Source organism: Salvelinus sp. IW2-2015, linkage group LG20 (genome assembly GCF_002910315.2).
Source record: "Salvelinus sp. IW2-2015 linkage group LG20, ASM291031v2, whole genome shotgun sequence".
Lineage (NCBI taxonomy): Eukaryota > Metazoa > Chordata > Actinopteri > Salmoniformes > Salmonidae > Salvelinus > Salvelinus sp. IW2-2015.
The window spans coordinates 48791614-48807391 of NC_036860.1; the positions used below are offsets into that span (position 1 = coordinate 48791614).

General features: G+C 40.7%; 1 protein-coding gene and 1 long non-coding RNA gene across 3 annotated transcripts; one reads left to right on the plus strand and one right to left on the minus strand.

Annotated features, from left to right (window-relative positions):
* The first annotated feature begins 617 nt into the window (after positions 1 to 617).
* On the plus strand, positions 618 to 2190 carry LOC111980391 (uncharacterized). 2 transcript variants are annotated; one of them, XR_011473741.1, is made up of 4 exons: positions 618 to 896; positions 984 to 1034; positions 1619 to 1665; positions 1871 to 2190. It is a non-coding gene; the product is annotated as an uncharacterized lncRNA (long non-coding RNA). The 2 variants fall into 2 exon arrangements; XR_011473740.1 differs by lacking the exons at positions 618 to 896; positions 984 to 1034 and adding an exon at positions 1292 to 1517.
* A 7411-nt stretch (positions 2191 to 9601) lies between these two features.
* LOC111980393 (glutaminyl-peptide cyclotransferase-like) lies at positions 9602 to 14844 on the minus strand. The gene is made up of 7 exons (XM_024011121.2): positions 14145 to 14844; positions 13653 to 13799; positions 13194 to 13496; positions 12524 to 12685; positions 12334 to 12433; positions 11799 to 11915; positions 9602 to 11474 (listed from the first exon to the last, which is right to left on the minus strand). Exons 1-7 carry the CDS (start codon positions 14376 to 14378, stop codon positions 11329 to 11331), a joined length of 1209 nt encoding a protein of 402 aa, XP_023866889.1. The 5' UTR covers positions 14379 to 14844; the 3' UTR covers positions 9602 to 11328.
* Between the last annotated feature and the right edge of the window lie 934 nt (positions 14845 to 15778).

The following is a 15778-nucleotide window of genomic DNA, read 5'->3' on the forward strand; positions in this document are numbered from 1 at the left end:
GTGCAGTTCGGGCCGGGATCAATGTGGGCGGAGTCAAACGCGTTTAACCCGAACCCCTCATTTCGGGTGACCGAAATAGTTAGGTTCACGCCGAAGGTATCAACGTCAACGAAAGCGAGTCTTAATCGAACCTAACCTATTTACATGGATAAAAACATTGGACATTAGGTGTTAGTAAATTTAGCTTTGCCTTTGTTATTGTTTGTTTACTGTAAAACGAAGTTGCTCATTGCCGCTCTTATTCTTTTCTAGAATTACAATGCGTTATAGCTATGTTTCATTAACCACTACCTCTATAGTTTTTCAGTATAAATCCTACTATTTTAAAGTCATTGGTTTGAAAGTTGTATGTCAAAGTGTGTCTGTTCATATTTGAACACATTTAACAGATACTGAGGCCACAAGCTAGGGAGATTTTCTTTCTAGATCCCCTCCATGGCACTGGCTGGAGAGATGAAAGTCGCAGCCAACCATTCATGTTTTTAGGGCACCCGGTTTCATCCCATCTGGATAGTGGTAGTTCAGTTTAAGACCACTTGTCCATTTAAAAAAAAAATCTATGGCTCTGTTTTATTTAAAGTAAAATGTAATATGTAAAATATGTTTTTACTTACATACATGTATGATACATCATTTCCCATTCGGTGCATTAAACAGATGGAAACAAAACCATAGACAACATTATCAGTGGGGCAGTTATGACCCCTTAAAAAAAAAATGTTCGAGCCTTTGGGCTAATTCAGTTCAAACTGTGTTCAAAACTGTTATGCATGCTGGAGTATAAAAAGCTGTTGAATTGTACTTTTTCTTTACTTTCACATACACTGTGTTCACAGAACCATCGCTCAGAATTGTACCCTGGACCTTGGAGGACTTTTGGTGTGGATGATGTTCAGGTTAGATATTTCTTTAAATTATTCCACTGAACTGTACCATTTGATTGTCATTCCTTTATTGAAAATTGTACCTTGTTCACACCACAGGGCCTACCAACGCAAAGTTTCTCAAACAAATGTGGGGTGTTTGTTTTGATGGTAAGATGCTGGTTATTCAGTATATTATATTAGTCCTATTTTCTGTTGTTATAACATATGAACAATTATTATTTCTGTGCTTGCAGCACACTAGAACTAGGCACACTATTGTGGTGCCTAGTTCTCCTGCAGAACTTTCCCATGTCGTAAGTCTTGAACATTATACAAACTTTTCATTTGCTTCCTTAAAATCACTTGTTTCACTGTAGCCAGACTGACCTGAATATATTTTCATATGGTATGTATGTAATGTATGTCATTCACTCACTAAGGTCTGAAGAAGTGAGGTTGAAAGATCGAAAAAGGAGGCGAAAACAAAACACACTACAGGTAGGAGGTATCATATGATGAGTGGTATAGTCTTAAACCAATGTTTAAAGACTTAACCCCCCCCCCCTCTCCAATATATTTCAGGATGATGTAGATGACTCCCCCCCAAGAAGTCACAGCATGTCACATCAGCATCCAGCTCTGCAGGATCAGGTACTGTATAGACTATTAGCTAAAGTAAGGTGCATTCCTGTACACACATCCCTAGAGGTTCCCTTACAGTACTTAATGACAACAATCTGTTTTCTTTCTAGACAATACTGAAAACAAAATGAACAGCGAACTGGGAGCTGTGAACTGGGTATGTAGTCTACTGTGTGTAATGCTGAAGGCTTGATGCATGGAAAGATATAATAGACTTGTTGAGTAGTTATATATATCACTGAAAACCTCTTTAGTAATAGTGGCTTTTGTTTGCATGGTGGTATTGTAAAAGTGGGGAGTCATTTTACTTGATCACCCAATGAGGCACTACTTTTAATATTTATTCTTCCTTTTTCTTCAAGGAAGCAGATGTTCTTCTAAGGGACACCCTAGAAGCAGCAAGGTGGTGTGAACGCCAAACATTTAAAGGCACCGTTTCCCTCCCTAGTGTAATTGGGATGGAGGGGGAAGACCGTATTACAACCCTTAAAGAACTACGGTTGTATGATGGCCTGGATGAAGAGGAAAATATTCTCCTCAAGGAACCATTCATGTTCTCGTTCCAGTTACAGAGAGATTATTAGATGTTCTATGTGGAGGCAGTTGACAACAAGAAAATTACTGTCTTTGTCTCTTTTGAGGAGCAGGAGTGAAGCCATTTTTGAGGAGTGGTCAAACCTTGTTTTTGTCTGCTGTGTTAATTGTTTTATTTGTTAATTGTGTTATGTTGTTTAGTAAAGATGACATAGAAGTCACCCAAGTCTCTGATCTCTTTACTGGAGCTGGTATAACTTAATGTACAAAGCACATTCAGCTTGTCTATATGGTATAGTCTGTCTCCATTCTCATGAGGAAAGTAAATAGCATTATAAATCAGGATAGGTAGTAACTGTATATTTATTCTCAATTAAATAATATAATTACAAAGTTATAACATTTATCAACACAATTTTAACAGTACATGACATAGTCTGACAGTCTGTTGTTCACTGCAACAATATCAGTAGCTTGTCTCAAATATAGCATGAAGCAAAAAGTGTTTCAACATATGTGCTGGTACCACTTTATATAATATTTCTTACGATCTTCAAAAAGGAAATATGTTTGTATTCAACGTGTTCCTTGCACAAACGTGTGTGACTGTCAAACCTGTGGCGGACATTAAAAAAATACGGTGGGCAGGGGTCAAATGTTTGACTCCGCCCACATTGAGCTTCACCCCAAACTGCACACTGCAGTCAGGGGTACTTGATAAGACCCGAGGTGGTGTGGTATATGGCCAACATACATAATCAGTACATACACACAATATATAGGTCTAATACATAGTACAGTGCAAATTACAATACATTATATATAAAATGTCTGTGTCTCTTCACAGTCCCCTTTGAGCAGTAAGGTATTCTTTTATCCGTTTTTTGAAATTGGTTTTATTGATAGCTTGAGTTACCTGGGGTGGCAGAGAGATCCATGTAGTCATGGCTTTATTTTAAATCTATTTTGGACAGATTTTGGCGAGAGATAACCCTCTTGCTTCACCTATTCCTCTCTGATAGGGCGTAGGGTCAATTTGGGATTGGACCATTAGATTTGTCTACTGTCTGTTGCTGACTGGCAATGTCTAAATTACTCAGGCATTTCTAATTGACAGTATATTTCATGAGCATTAAATCAAATCAAAGTTTATTGGTCGCATACACAGTTTATCAGATGTTATAGCTGGTGCAGAAAAATGCTTATGTTACGACCTCCTAACAATGCAGTAAAAGTACACTATTTTGATTTTTTAAGGTATTATAAAAATATAAGATCCCATAACTTGACCTCCTGTGACACGTAAGCATATAATAGTATTAACTAGACCTTTTACATAATAGTCAAATTCACTTCCCATACTGATGATAAAGTCTTTAATCCAAAACACTCAACAGGTAAATGTAGCTAGATGAAAGTAAGTATTTTACAACAATGACCAGAGCAACTGGTCTGCTCAACCCAACAAACTCACTGGCCAGAGATAGACTTAAACATTTATCATCATCATCAGTGGTATCCAGCTCTATGACAGAGTACAGTACATCGGTACTGTCATACAGTTCAGAACAATGGCCATTGCTTAGGACAATGACTGCACTTACTCAGCTGCAGATTGAAAGTAGTAATCTGACTAGTGAATGATGAATGTAACACATAATGGATAACGGTGTATTATCCACATAACTAGAGGTAGCTACAACAGAGGGTGTGGAGAAGGAAATAGTGTTGGTTATCGCTATGCCTTAGGTTTGGAGAAAGTTCCTAGTTGCTTTGTGTTCACATCTTTCAGCTGGTCTAGCTGTCTCTGTCCGCGCCGGTAAAGATATTCTATGTGCATGACATCTTTCTTCTTGATGCTGGAGTTCTCTCGGAACTCATCCCGTATCCTGGGTAGAAAGCCTGGCTTGTCCTGGCCAGCACGCAGGAACTGGCGGTACAGAGACAACACCTGTTTTTGCAGCTTACTGTGGCGTGCCATGGTGTGGAACACAGGGCAACAGCAACACAGATGACAAGGGAGGACGACTGACCGGAGGATTAAGCAGTCTACCCGTTGACTAAGTCACAAATGCATCAGAGTGTAGATGAAGTGTCTCCTAAACCTATGGGGGAAAGACATAGTGGCTGGTGAAACAAGGATCTTATCTGGCCATGTTATAAATCTTATTTTATGGTTATAGCTAGGTGTATTGCTGAAGATACAACTATAGCTACTGTCCAAAATAATGTATTAGCGTCATGACCATGCCTCTTCCCCCTCAGGAGGCTGAAAAGTTTTGGCATGAGCCCTCAGATCGTCAGAAAGTTCGACATCTGCACCATTGAGAGCATCTTGACTGGCTGCATCACTGCTTGGTATGGCAACTGCTTGGCATCCGACTGCAAGGCGCTACACATAGTAGTGCGTACGGCCCAGTACATCACTGGGGCCAAGTTTCCTGCCATCCAGGACCTCTATACCAAGCAGTGTCAGAGGAAGGCCCTAAAAATGATCAAAGACTCCAGCCACCCAAGTCATAGACTGTTCTCTCTGCTACCGCACGGCAAGTGGTACCGATGCACCAAGTCTGTAATCAACAGGACCCTGAATGGTGGCGGCAGGTAGCCTAGTGGTTAGAGCGCTGGGCCAGTAACTGAAAGTTTGCTAGATCGAATCCCCGAGCTGACAAGGTAAAAATCTGTTGTTCTGCCCCTGAACAAGGCAGTTAACCCACTGTTCCTAGGCTGTCACTGTAAATAAGAATTTGTTCTTAACTGACTTGCCTAGTTAAATAAATAAAAAACAGCTTCTACTCCCAAGCCATAAGACTGCTAAATAGTTAACCAAATAGCTACCTGGACTATCTGTATTTAAAGTTTGTGCAAAAAGGCTGACTCATCACATACACTGCTGCTACTGTTTATTATCTTTCACTTTATTCCTAGTTAAACAGTGTATTCAGAAAGTATTCATACCCCTTGACATTTTCCACATTTTGTTACGTTACAGCCTTATTCTAAAATTGATTAAAAAACATTTTTTCATCAATCTACAATACCTCATAATGACAAAGCAAAAACAGGTTTTTAGAAACGTTTTAAAATGAAAAATTACACTAATAGTTTTAATTTTTTTATTTCACCTTTATTTAACCAGGTAGGCCAGTTGAGAACAAGTTCTCATTTACAACTGCGACCTGGCCAAGATAAAGCAACGCAGTGCGACAAAAACAACACAGAGTTACACATGGGATAAACAAACGTACAGTCAATAACACAATAGAAAATCTGTATACAGTGTGTGCAAATTAAGTAAGGAGGTAAGGCAATAAATAGGCCATAGTTTTTAAGTAATTACAATTTAGCAATTAACACTGGAGTGATAGATGTGCAGATGAGGATGTGCAAGTAGAAATACTGGTGTGCAAAAGAGCAGAAAAAACAAAAAGACAAATATGGGGATGAGGTAGGTAGTAGGTTGGATGGGCAATTTACAGATGGGCTGTGTATAGCTATACCGATCGGTAAGCTGCTTTTACAGCCGATGCTTGAAGTTAGTGAGGGAGATAAGTTTCCAACTTCAGTGATTTTTGCAATTCGTTCCAGTCATTGGCAGCAGAGAACTGGAAGGAAAAGCGGCCGAAGGAGGTGTTGGCTTTGGGGATGACCAGTGAAATATACCTGCTGGCACGCTTGCTACAGGTGGGTGTTGCTATGGTGACCAGTGAGCTGAGATTAGGCGGAGCTTTACCTAGCAAAAAAAATTGTATTCAGACCCTTTACTCTGTACTTTGTTGAAGCACCTTTGGCAGTGATTACAGCCTCAAGTGTTCTTGGGTATGACACTACAAGCTTGGCACACCTGTACTTGGGGAGTTTCTCTCATTCTTCTCTGCAGATCCTCTCAAGTTCAGTCAGGTTGGATGGGAAGCGTTGCTGCACAGCTATTTTCAGGTCTCTCCAGAGATGTTTGATCGGGTTCAAGTTCGGGCTCTGGCTGGGCCACTCAAGGACATTCAGAGACTTGTCCTGAAGCCGCGTTGTCTTGGCTGTGTGCTTAGGGTCATTGTCCTGTTGGAAGGTGAACCTTCGCCCCAGTCCGACGTCCTGAGCGCTCTGGAGCTGATTTTCATCGAGGATCTCTTTGCTCCATTCATCTTTCCCTCGATCCTGACTAGTCTCCCAGTCCCTGCCGCTGAAAAACATCTCCACAGCATGGTGCTGGCACCACCATGCTTCATCGCAGGGATGGTGCCAGGTCTCCTCCAGATGTGACACTTGGCATTCAGGCCAAAGAGTTCAATCTTGTTTTCATCAGACCAGAGAATCTTGTTTCTCATGGTCTGACAGTCCTTCAGGCGAATTTTGGCAAACTCCAAGCGGGCTGTCATGTGCCTTTTATGGAGGAGTGGCTTCAGTCTGGCCACTCTACCAAAAAGGCCTGATTGGTGGAGTGCTGCAGAGATGGTTGACAATCCTGTCTCATGACAATCCTGTCTCAGGGATCTACGGACAATTCCTTCGAATTCCTTCAACGATGGCTTGGTTTTTTTCTCTGACATGCACTGTCAACTGTGGGACCTTATATAGATAGGTGTGTGCCTTTCCAAATCATGTCCAATCAATTGAATTTATCACAGGTGGACTCCAATGAAGTAGTAGAAACATCTCAAGGATGATCAATGGAAACAGGATGCCCCCGACCTCAATTTCAAGTCTCATAGCAAAGAGTCTGTATACTTATGTAAATAAGGTTCATGTTTTTATACATTTGCAAAAATTTCTAAAAACCTGTTTTCGATTTGTCTTTATGGGGTATTGTATGTAGATTGATGGGGGAAATTAATTTAATACATTTTTGAATAAGGCTGTAACGTAACAAAAGGTGGAAAAGGGAAGGGGTTTGAATACTTTCCGAATTAACTGTATGTACACATCAACCTCAATTACCTCGTACCCCTTGTACAGGGTCGGTTCCAGACATAAGCGACATAAGCAGTCGCTTAGGGCCCCCAGCTGCTAGGGGACCCTAAGGAACTCAGTCAGGGTCTAAACTTACTATTTAGACTAGAGTTCGAATAATAGAATACACCATGTGCAATTTTGAAATTTTGTTGTGCATCAGCAGTTTTTCTCTTGTTATATCAGTCACTGACAGTCACTCAATTAGCCATGTCAGCTAACAACTTTTAGATTGTTAGTTAGTCTAGCCAGTTATCTAAACTTGTAGTATTCATGGCCGAATACCGACCGACACGCAGGGCAAGTGCCCAGGGGCCCTGACCTCCAGGGGGCCCCCATTCCTTTTGTAAGTCATTCTCACTAAGATATCATATTAACATAAGTCATTACAAAATGTGTAGAATTGCAGGAAATCAGCTTTAAAACTGCAAAAATGTCTCTCCACCCGATGGCAAAATGAGTAGCATTGCAGGAAAACATAAATTTCTCTCCACCGTCAAGAGTGGGGCCACTATAATGTTTTATCATGAGGTGGAGGGCCCCCCAACCTCATTTTGCTTAGGGTCCCCAAAAGTCTTGAACCGGGCTGCGCTTGTATATAGCCAAGTTATCTTTCATCATCATGTATCTATTATTACTTTTATTATAATGTGTTTTACTATTCTATTACTTCTCCCGCAGAAAACTCGCTTTAAAACTACATTATTTTCTCTACGCCCCATGGCAAAATGTGTAGAATTGCAGAAAATTAACTATAAAACATACAATTCTCTCCACCGTCAAGAGAAGGGGCCACTATGTTTTACCGTGAGGTGGAGGGCCGCGGTTGTATATAGCCAAGTTATATTTCATCATTGTGTATCTATTATTACTTTTATAATGTGTTTTACTTTTCTATTACTTCTCCCCAAAAATATCTCTATGCATTGTTGTGAAGGGCCCATAACTAAACATTTCACTGTTAGTCCACACCTGTTGTTTATGAAGCATGTGAGGAATAAAATTTGATTTGATGACAGCCCATGAACCTTATTATCCCTGACGATTAATAAAGTGTGGACAGTACAGCAACAGTATTATATCAGTGAGTCACATCAATAAAATATGAGAACTTCTAGCTTGCGCGCTTTCTGACTGACCTATACAAACAACAAAGAGGAAAACTTTACAACACATTTTACATATAGACTGATACCGAAACACCACAATATGGGTTAAAGTCAATTAGCTAGATAGCTAGCGTAGCTTTACAGGGGTAAGTTAGCTAGAACTGCTAGCTAGCCAGCTAACCTACCTTGACAGTCAGTGTCAACTTCGAAAATAGCTTCGCTTGTCTTTGACAAAGAAGTGCGTCTCATATCAACTCATAACCTTTCATTAATAACCTATTTAGCTACAACTTAAACAGCACGAGGAGAATATTGCTAACACACACTACCACAGATGAGAATAATGAGCCAGACTTTTTACCAGATGTGTAAATCTGAAGCATCCGGTTGGCGTTACCACTCACCACCAAATATGGTGATCAAAGCAAGCCCAGTGGCTGGCAGTGGGAGAATATGGAGCGAGATGGATTTTGGCCGACATACTGCACATTTTTATCATCGATGAAATATTTGATCTCAAAACAATTTTCTGTTCCCAAAACTAAACTCTGTTAAGAACAGAGTGGACTACGTTTTGTAGACTTTACACTTTGCCAAAGCTTCTAAAAATGTGCGTTGTTTAGGAGTGCAAGGGTAAATTGAGTTATTGAACATGCGCACTTCACAGAAGAAGCGTTCCCTAACGGAAATATGCAAATTCATGCTAGAACCCGCCAATAGGATCTCGCTAGCTCGTGCTTGGCTCAGCCCACTATGATTAATTTGCTTCTGTTGGAAACGAGTCTGTGGTCTATCTTGGGTTAGTTAAAAAAAAAAAATCTACTAGCCACTAGCAAACAGTACGACCTTAATGATAATGTTATGTTATGTTCATGTTACGAAAGCCAAAGACGACGGTGCTATTGCTTTGGGTATTACACTTCCCTCTATTGACTTGGATGTCTCACTTCTCAATGTTGCTGTCAGCTCAAATCAAATTAAAGTGTATTGGTCACATGCACAGGATACCGGACGTAAATGGTATAGTGAAATGCTTACTTGCGAGCTCTCAGAAACAGTGCAATACACATTTATACAAACAAATACACAGTAAGTGATAATGTTTGTAAATATTTACACACAATAAGAATATACAGACCTAACTATGAAATTTGCTAAAGTGAGTAGGGACATGGTAGAGTAGCTTAGACAAATAGTAGCAGCAATGGTGCATGTGTGTGTAAGGGTGGGTGAGTCTGCAAATAGTCTCTTTAAGATACAGGTGTGAAAAGAGCCAAGTGCAAATAGTCTAGTGCAGGTGAGTACAGGTAGACAGGTCTGTGCAGGTAGACTGCTTAGGGTTAGCTGTTCAACAGTCTTATGGCCTGATGAGAGAAGGAAGAAGCTGTCCTGTGACCGACGAGACCTGATGCTCCGGTACCGCCAGCTGGAAGGTAGCAGCTCAGATGTTGGGGGGAAATGAACGTTTCAACAATTGTATTCATATATGAAATAAAACAAATCAAACAAGTTCATATATTTTTTATTTAAGAAAATATTCTCAGAGGAATTCTATGCAAGCTATCATTCATTTCACATCTGTTTTTTATACCCTACAATGAAAGTATGAGGCAATGTCAGATATTAGTGCAATACAAGGGTTGAGGTACATTACAAACTGTGTATTTTGGGTCCTGGATGCTGATTGGCTAAAACAGTATTTCAGCCTTTCACGGGTATGACGCAAAAATACTTATTTACTGCTCTATTTATATTGGTAACCAGTTTACAATAGCAATAAGGCACCTCTGTGGTTTGTGGTATATGTCCAACATACCACACCCCCTCTGGCCTTATTGCTTAAGTATAGCATCAATCAATCTTTCACATAGGTGATTGGATGACTCCAATTAGAGCCTGGGTGCCTGCTTGTTGTGCATAAACAACTGAGTGTTAACAGACGTTATACTTAGCAAGTACCACTTCTTCTTGACTCAGCTCACATGAGGCTCGTACCCAGGACCTCTGCCTTGCTAACACACGTGACCGCCTTCCGGAAGCATCTTACCAGTCGACACCACGTGAAAAGCTAGCTACACACTGGTGCAAGTAGGGACACTTCAGGCTGAGGAGTAAGTTTCACACATCCCCATGTACTACATTAGCAGAAACAGACTGGAACCCAGGCTATGTAACAAAACAGTGGCAGTTTCAGCATCCATTCACACAGTATAATAATGTTGGAACTGAATATGCTGTAACAAGTATTGCGCATTAAATAGTTTCTCATTATGCATTATTACATTCTACTGGCTGACACCTCATGTCAAGGCCATTGTTATGCTACAATAGTGGATGCATACAGTATGCAATAGATAATACTTTTCAATTAGTTTTTATCACTTTTGGCCAGTTAACTGGTGGATGCAACTCTTTCAGTATACAAGTGATATGTAAAGCATTGGAACTGAACCTAGTATTGTTTTTAGACGAATATCTCTAAATATCTTAATGCTCCATATACAAAGTCATACCAATACATTTGATTCATCTTCATCCTAATACATAATACATATATTTCAACAAACAGAGTTCTTGGATGTATGTAATATTGGAAAATTTTACTTTGTATTACTTGTATTAGCTACATGCACAATTATATTCCATATAATCTGGCACTTGTCAAAGCACATATTTATTGCTATATTATTACTGGGCTGGACTATAAATTACTTTTTGGGTGAACAAATATGTACAGTAATGTCTGTATATCACCTCTTTATTTCGCCTTTTAAACAGTTTTTTTTTATCCCTCACTGGGAAGCACTATATACTCTAATGTTCACAACCTTATTTACTGAACATATTGAAAAAAGGCACATTATCAAGTTTAGCCATGTGTTTCTGCATAAATCTGAGACCCACATCGATTATGAGAAATAGAGGGACAGGGTATGTAAAAGGCCTCTATAATCACAATCCTAATTTCAACAGTTTTCTAGTTTGGCTCCAGAATGGATAAAGAAAAAACAATAAGAATAGGGTATAGAATGTGGGATTATAGGTGATGTGGAAAAATTGCCTGGTGTGATAGGACTTTGGAAATGTATGATGTGGGGATGTGATACTAAGTAATCAAGTAATTAACTGTAAGTGGGAGAGTGGCTGGTATTATAAAACAAGGGTGGGTGATTGTGGCATGAAATCGAACGGATCAATGTGTATGATCAATAATAATGGGGGAAAAATGTCAGTCAGAGTCCTATGTATTCAGCAAGGAACACCACTAGCACCTTGGTGAGATTCTCGATAGTCTGAGAATGGATGTGTTCCGCTGTGTCCTCCAGAGTGTGCATAAAGGAGGGGAAGGGCGTTGTGATCATGTGTAGTACTGGAACCCCTGCAGGCATAGAGCAGAGTGGGTGGGAATGGCAGAGAGATAGGGGAGGAGAGAAGAAAAATGAAATAGGGTAGAGTGTAGTGGACAGATAGGGTAGACAGAGTTTGATAGAGCGAGAGAGAAAACAGGCAGATGGTACATTAAGTTCTACAGGGATAAAACTAAAGCAGGAGGGAACCAATCTCTGTAGATACAGTACAGTCATAAGGCCATAGTCTAATCAGCTGTGTAGGTATTCAAGGTGTACTGTTAAACATCCATTCTTGTTAGTCAGTAAATGTGCTCTCTAACCATCTGTCTATCTATGTGGGTGTGCTCTCTCACCCTGCTGGAGGAAGGGCACATGGTCGTCCTCCACAGGGCCCAGGTTTATGTCCTTCCTGAAGTAGCTCACCTCTCTGGGGTGGGAGGACAGCAGACCCAGCTTATGGAGCCTCCTCTCTGGCAGACGGACATGACAGCCACCGCGGGCCATGGTCAAGGCCAATGATAAAGAACGGGAGGAATAAGCAGAGAGGAGACAGAACATTGAGGGAGTAAGAATAGCTCACTCCAGGTGTCTTATTACTGTGCCTGAGTGAAATTAAAGTCAGATCAGCACTGGAGAGCCTGGTCCTGTATCAGCATGAGTCAGTCATCCACCTGCCAAACTCTTTTTGCCTTGCTCCCTGGCTCTTTTTGTCATTCTAGTGTACCTCTGCCTCCTTCCCTCTATTTCACAATCTCCATTACAACATGTTTTTGCCCCATTATGATTACAGTGAGCAATCAATGTGATAACAATTCATTCATTTATCTGACAATTTTTGTGATCCTGTATGTGGAGTAAAATGTTTAGAAGTGGGGTGGGGGGCCTTACCTGCATATATGAGCTCATCAAACCAGCGTACAGTGTTGTCAAAGTGGTTGACAAACATAGGGTCAGGTGCACCAATCAGATCCAACAGAACAAACAGGTCCTGCCAGTAAAAGTCAGCAAATCAAAACACATTGCATACTACATATGGCTTTGCAAGGGAACATTGTAACATACACTAAAAAAGCCTCACCAAAGCATTTAACAGGGTGGTATGTTCGGCTCCTGGGGGGTGAGGGGTGCGGGACATTTGGTCAGCAAGGTAACGTGAGCCATACAGAGAGTCGGAGGGGCTTGGCTGCTGAAACGCCTCATTACCATCAAAGAAGACCAACTGCAATGTCACCTGTGACTTCTACCAGAGAGAAAAACAGACAGAGAGAAAAAATGTACAGGGGATGGAGTGGTAGATCTTCTTGTAATATAACATACAGTATGTTTAGAAAAAAAAGTTATTGGTCGAATAATATGTGACTACCATTCAATATCCTTTAAAATGCATTGTTTCTGCTGTCAACATGGGAGGTGACAAGTGAGTGTTAATGATGTCTGGGCTCCAACCCATCAATGTCTGCAGTTTAAATTGGAAATAAATGTATAAATAATTAATGTGTAAGCATGGGTAAAACTCCAGATCTATAAATAGTCTGACATCTCGGGAGAGTGGCAAACTCTTCAGATGGTAGTCCACCCACACACGAAAGCACATCATTTCATCTGTTTTCCTACGCTTTCTGCAAATCCAACATTTTATTTTCCCCATGCAACCGAGAACTTAAAAGGATCTGTGAAGTCATCACTTTCATCCTTGCCCTCTAAAGCATACCTTTGCCCTACAGTAGCAGAGCAGACACAGTATTTACCTGTTGTTTTAGCACTTTCAGGTGGACGTCCAGTGCAGTCACCAGCTCCAGTATCATGGCACAGGGGACAGCCGCGTCGCTGGCCCCTAGGAACCTCCTGAGASGACCGTCGGGGGTTTTGGAAGCTGGGGGCATGGCCTTGGAGTCGTAGTGGCAGGCCAGCAGCAGACGACGCGGGGCCGAGGGGTCCAGGACTGCTAGCAGGTTGGAGAAGGTGATTAGTCCCTTTGGGGTAGCAGAGTTAAAGGAGTCGACCTCCAACGACCAACCCGCTGACAGGAACTCCAGATGGCTGTAGATGTGCTTGTGCAATCACAGAAAAAAAGTGTGATTTTAATTTCAGTAAACAAAATGTTAATTGTTAGAATAACATGTAAAACAGAGATTGAGAGATACCAGTTCAGACATTACAGACGTTCTACCCTGATGTCTCTTGCAGGAGTCAATAAAGTTCCTAACCTCACGCACCCTACGGCTGCCCCTTGTACCTGGCAGTCTCTCTACCAGGATGGGCCTCAGGAGAGAGTACCAAAGCCTCCCCGAATTTACCTGGCCCACCAGACGTTTGATCTGGGCCACAGTGGACCTACGGGGGTTATGGGTCAACTGCAGAAGGGGAGGACAGCAGGAGAGAGGAGGCAGTTGCAGTATTTTTTTCACATATGCATTTTGAAAAACTGTCTGTTACCTTGCAGAAAATATTGTTTATTATTGAGCAATCAAATATCTGACTTGAGGTTAAGTTTCTGCCATCAGTGAAATGTATCAATATAGATGCTATTATAGCATCTATAGTTGAACAGACAGGGTTAAGTATTCCTGCTAGCTGGGGTATGTAGGCTGTAGCAAGATAGCATCACCTAAAAAGTATGCTACTCCTTTCGGCTTGGTGCAATATTGGAAAACTGGAGGCTACAATATACAATAAACAATACAGTATCTATCACCTACCTTGTCTCTTATTAGGTCTGGCACACGAAATTGTATGTTATCGTGCATATGAATACTGTCATCATCATCTCTTGTATCATTACTCGACAAATAAAATCCAAGTGTCAGAGCCATAGCCAGCATCCCGCATAGACAAACGAGAAGCATCCGAACTCGGGACATCCGGAGCAGGTTGCAGCGTCCCAATAGCAGCTCGGTGCCCGTAGCAGATCGGTGCCTCCGGATGGTTCTCATGACTTGAAGTATGGATAGATTCACACAACAGTACAGTCTGGTACAGAGCCTTTCTCAACTATTTGCGTTACAGTGCGTATGATTCCAGCCTGGCGTATGGCAATGGAGAACAACGCGCATGTTAAATATCACAAAAAAACAATTCGACACCTTCCATGACTGATTGACTGTTTATGTAATTAATGAGGCCACTGGCTGCTTAGACTCGAGCCCATGTATGACATCTATTATTTCATTTGACACAATCTCAACAGGATAGGCTACCATTCAACAAGAACATAGAGGATAATTTACCCGAATGGAACACTTACGCAGTCATGTTGGGACATGCATGCATCGGCGGATCTATTCAATTAAATATACCAACGTCCACACTAGTCGAATATTGATTCCGCTATATCATTCGTTATGGCCTCATTTTTGCACCCCGAAGTTCCGTGTCTGCCTTTGGTGCAAAAACAAGAGCCGCCCGCCACTACTGTGGTGGCTATTTAGTGTATTCAGGCAGACAAGTTCAGACCGGTATCTGCTGTGAAAATTGTCGTGCGCGAAAAGGTTTAGGTTTACAATCGATGGAGAAAATTAAAATACTGGAAAAGTGGCGTAGTGTTTTTGGAATACATTCTGAAAAGACAACAGGCTAGATTTAAACAAATAAAAGAATCCTACATTAGCCCCCAAAATATATCTTTATATGTGTATTGTTCTATCAATGTCTGTATAATTGTACATTGTTGAATAAATGATTGAACCAAACAACTGATTGGTTAATCAAGTAGGCCACATTTCCACATGGTAATGTTCAAATCCAATATATTTCCTAAAAATCTTAGAACATTCAATGTACTCGCTAAAATAGATCTGTGTCTAGCCTCCTGCAAAGGGATTGGTATTTTTTTATTGCCAATGAGGTGACATGACTAGGACTAGCTGGCTAGAGTAAAATTATTTGATAAATAGAGAAAGATAGGTACAATTTCCTTCACTGCTAAACTTCTGCTTGGTGATTGGCCGTAAAATTAACACTAACAATTACGTCCACAGATATTAGCTACTAAATAAAAATATCAATAATTGTAATTTATATTTCGCTTGCTTATCTCTGCTCGTCCGCTCACTATCAACAAAATGAGTACTCAGCTAACGTTAGCTGGCTAGCTAGCTATATCGATTTTGCTATAGAATTAACGTTAGCTCAAACGTAGTTACGTTAAGATATTTTAGTTAAAGCAGATGAGGAAGAGGCGAAGCATATAAAAGTAAAACTAATATTTGGTTAAAGGCGTGAATTTAAAACCAGTAACGTTAGCTAGACTGAGAGATGGCAAACTTCAGCTAGCTAGCAAGCTAACGTTACTTTGTATGCGACTGTGAACGGTAATCGTGCATATTTGACTACC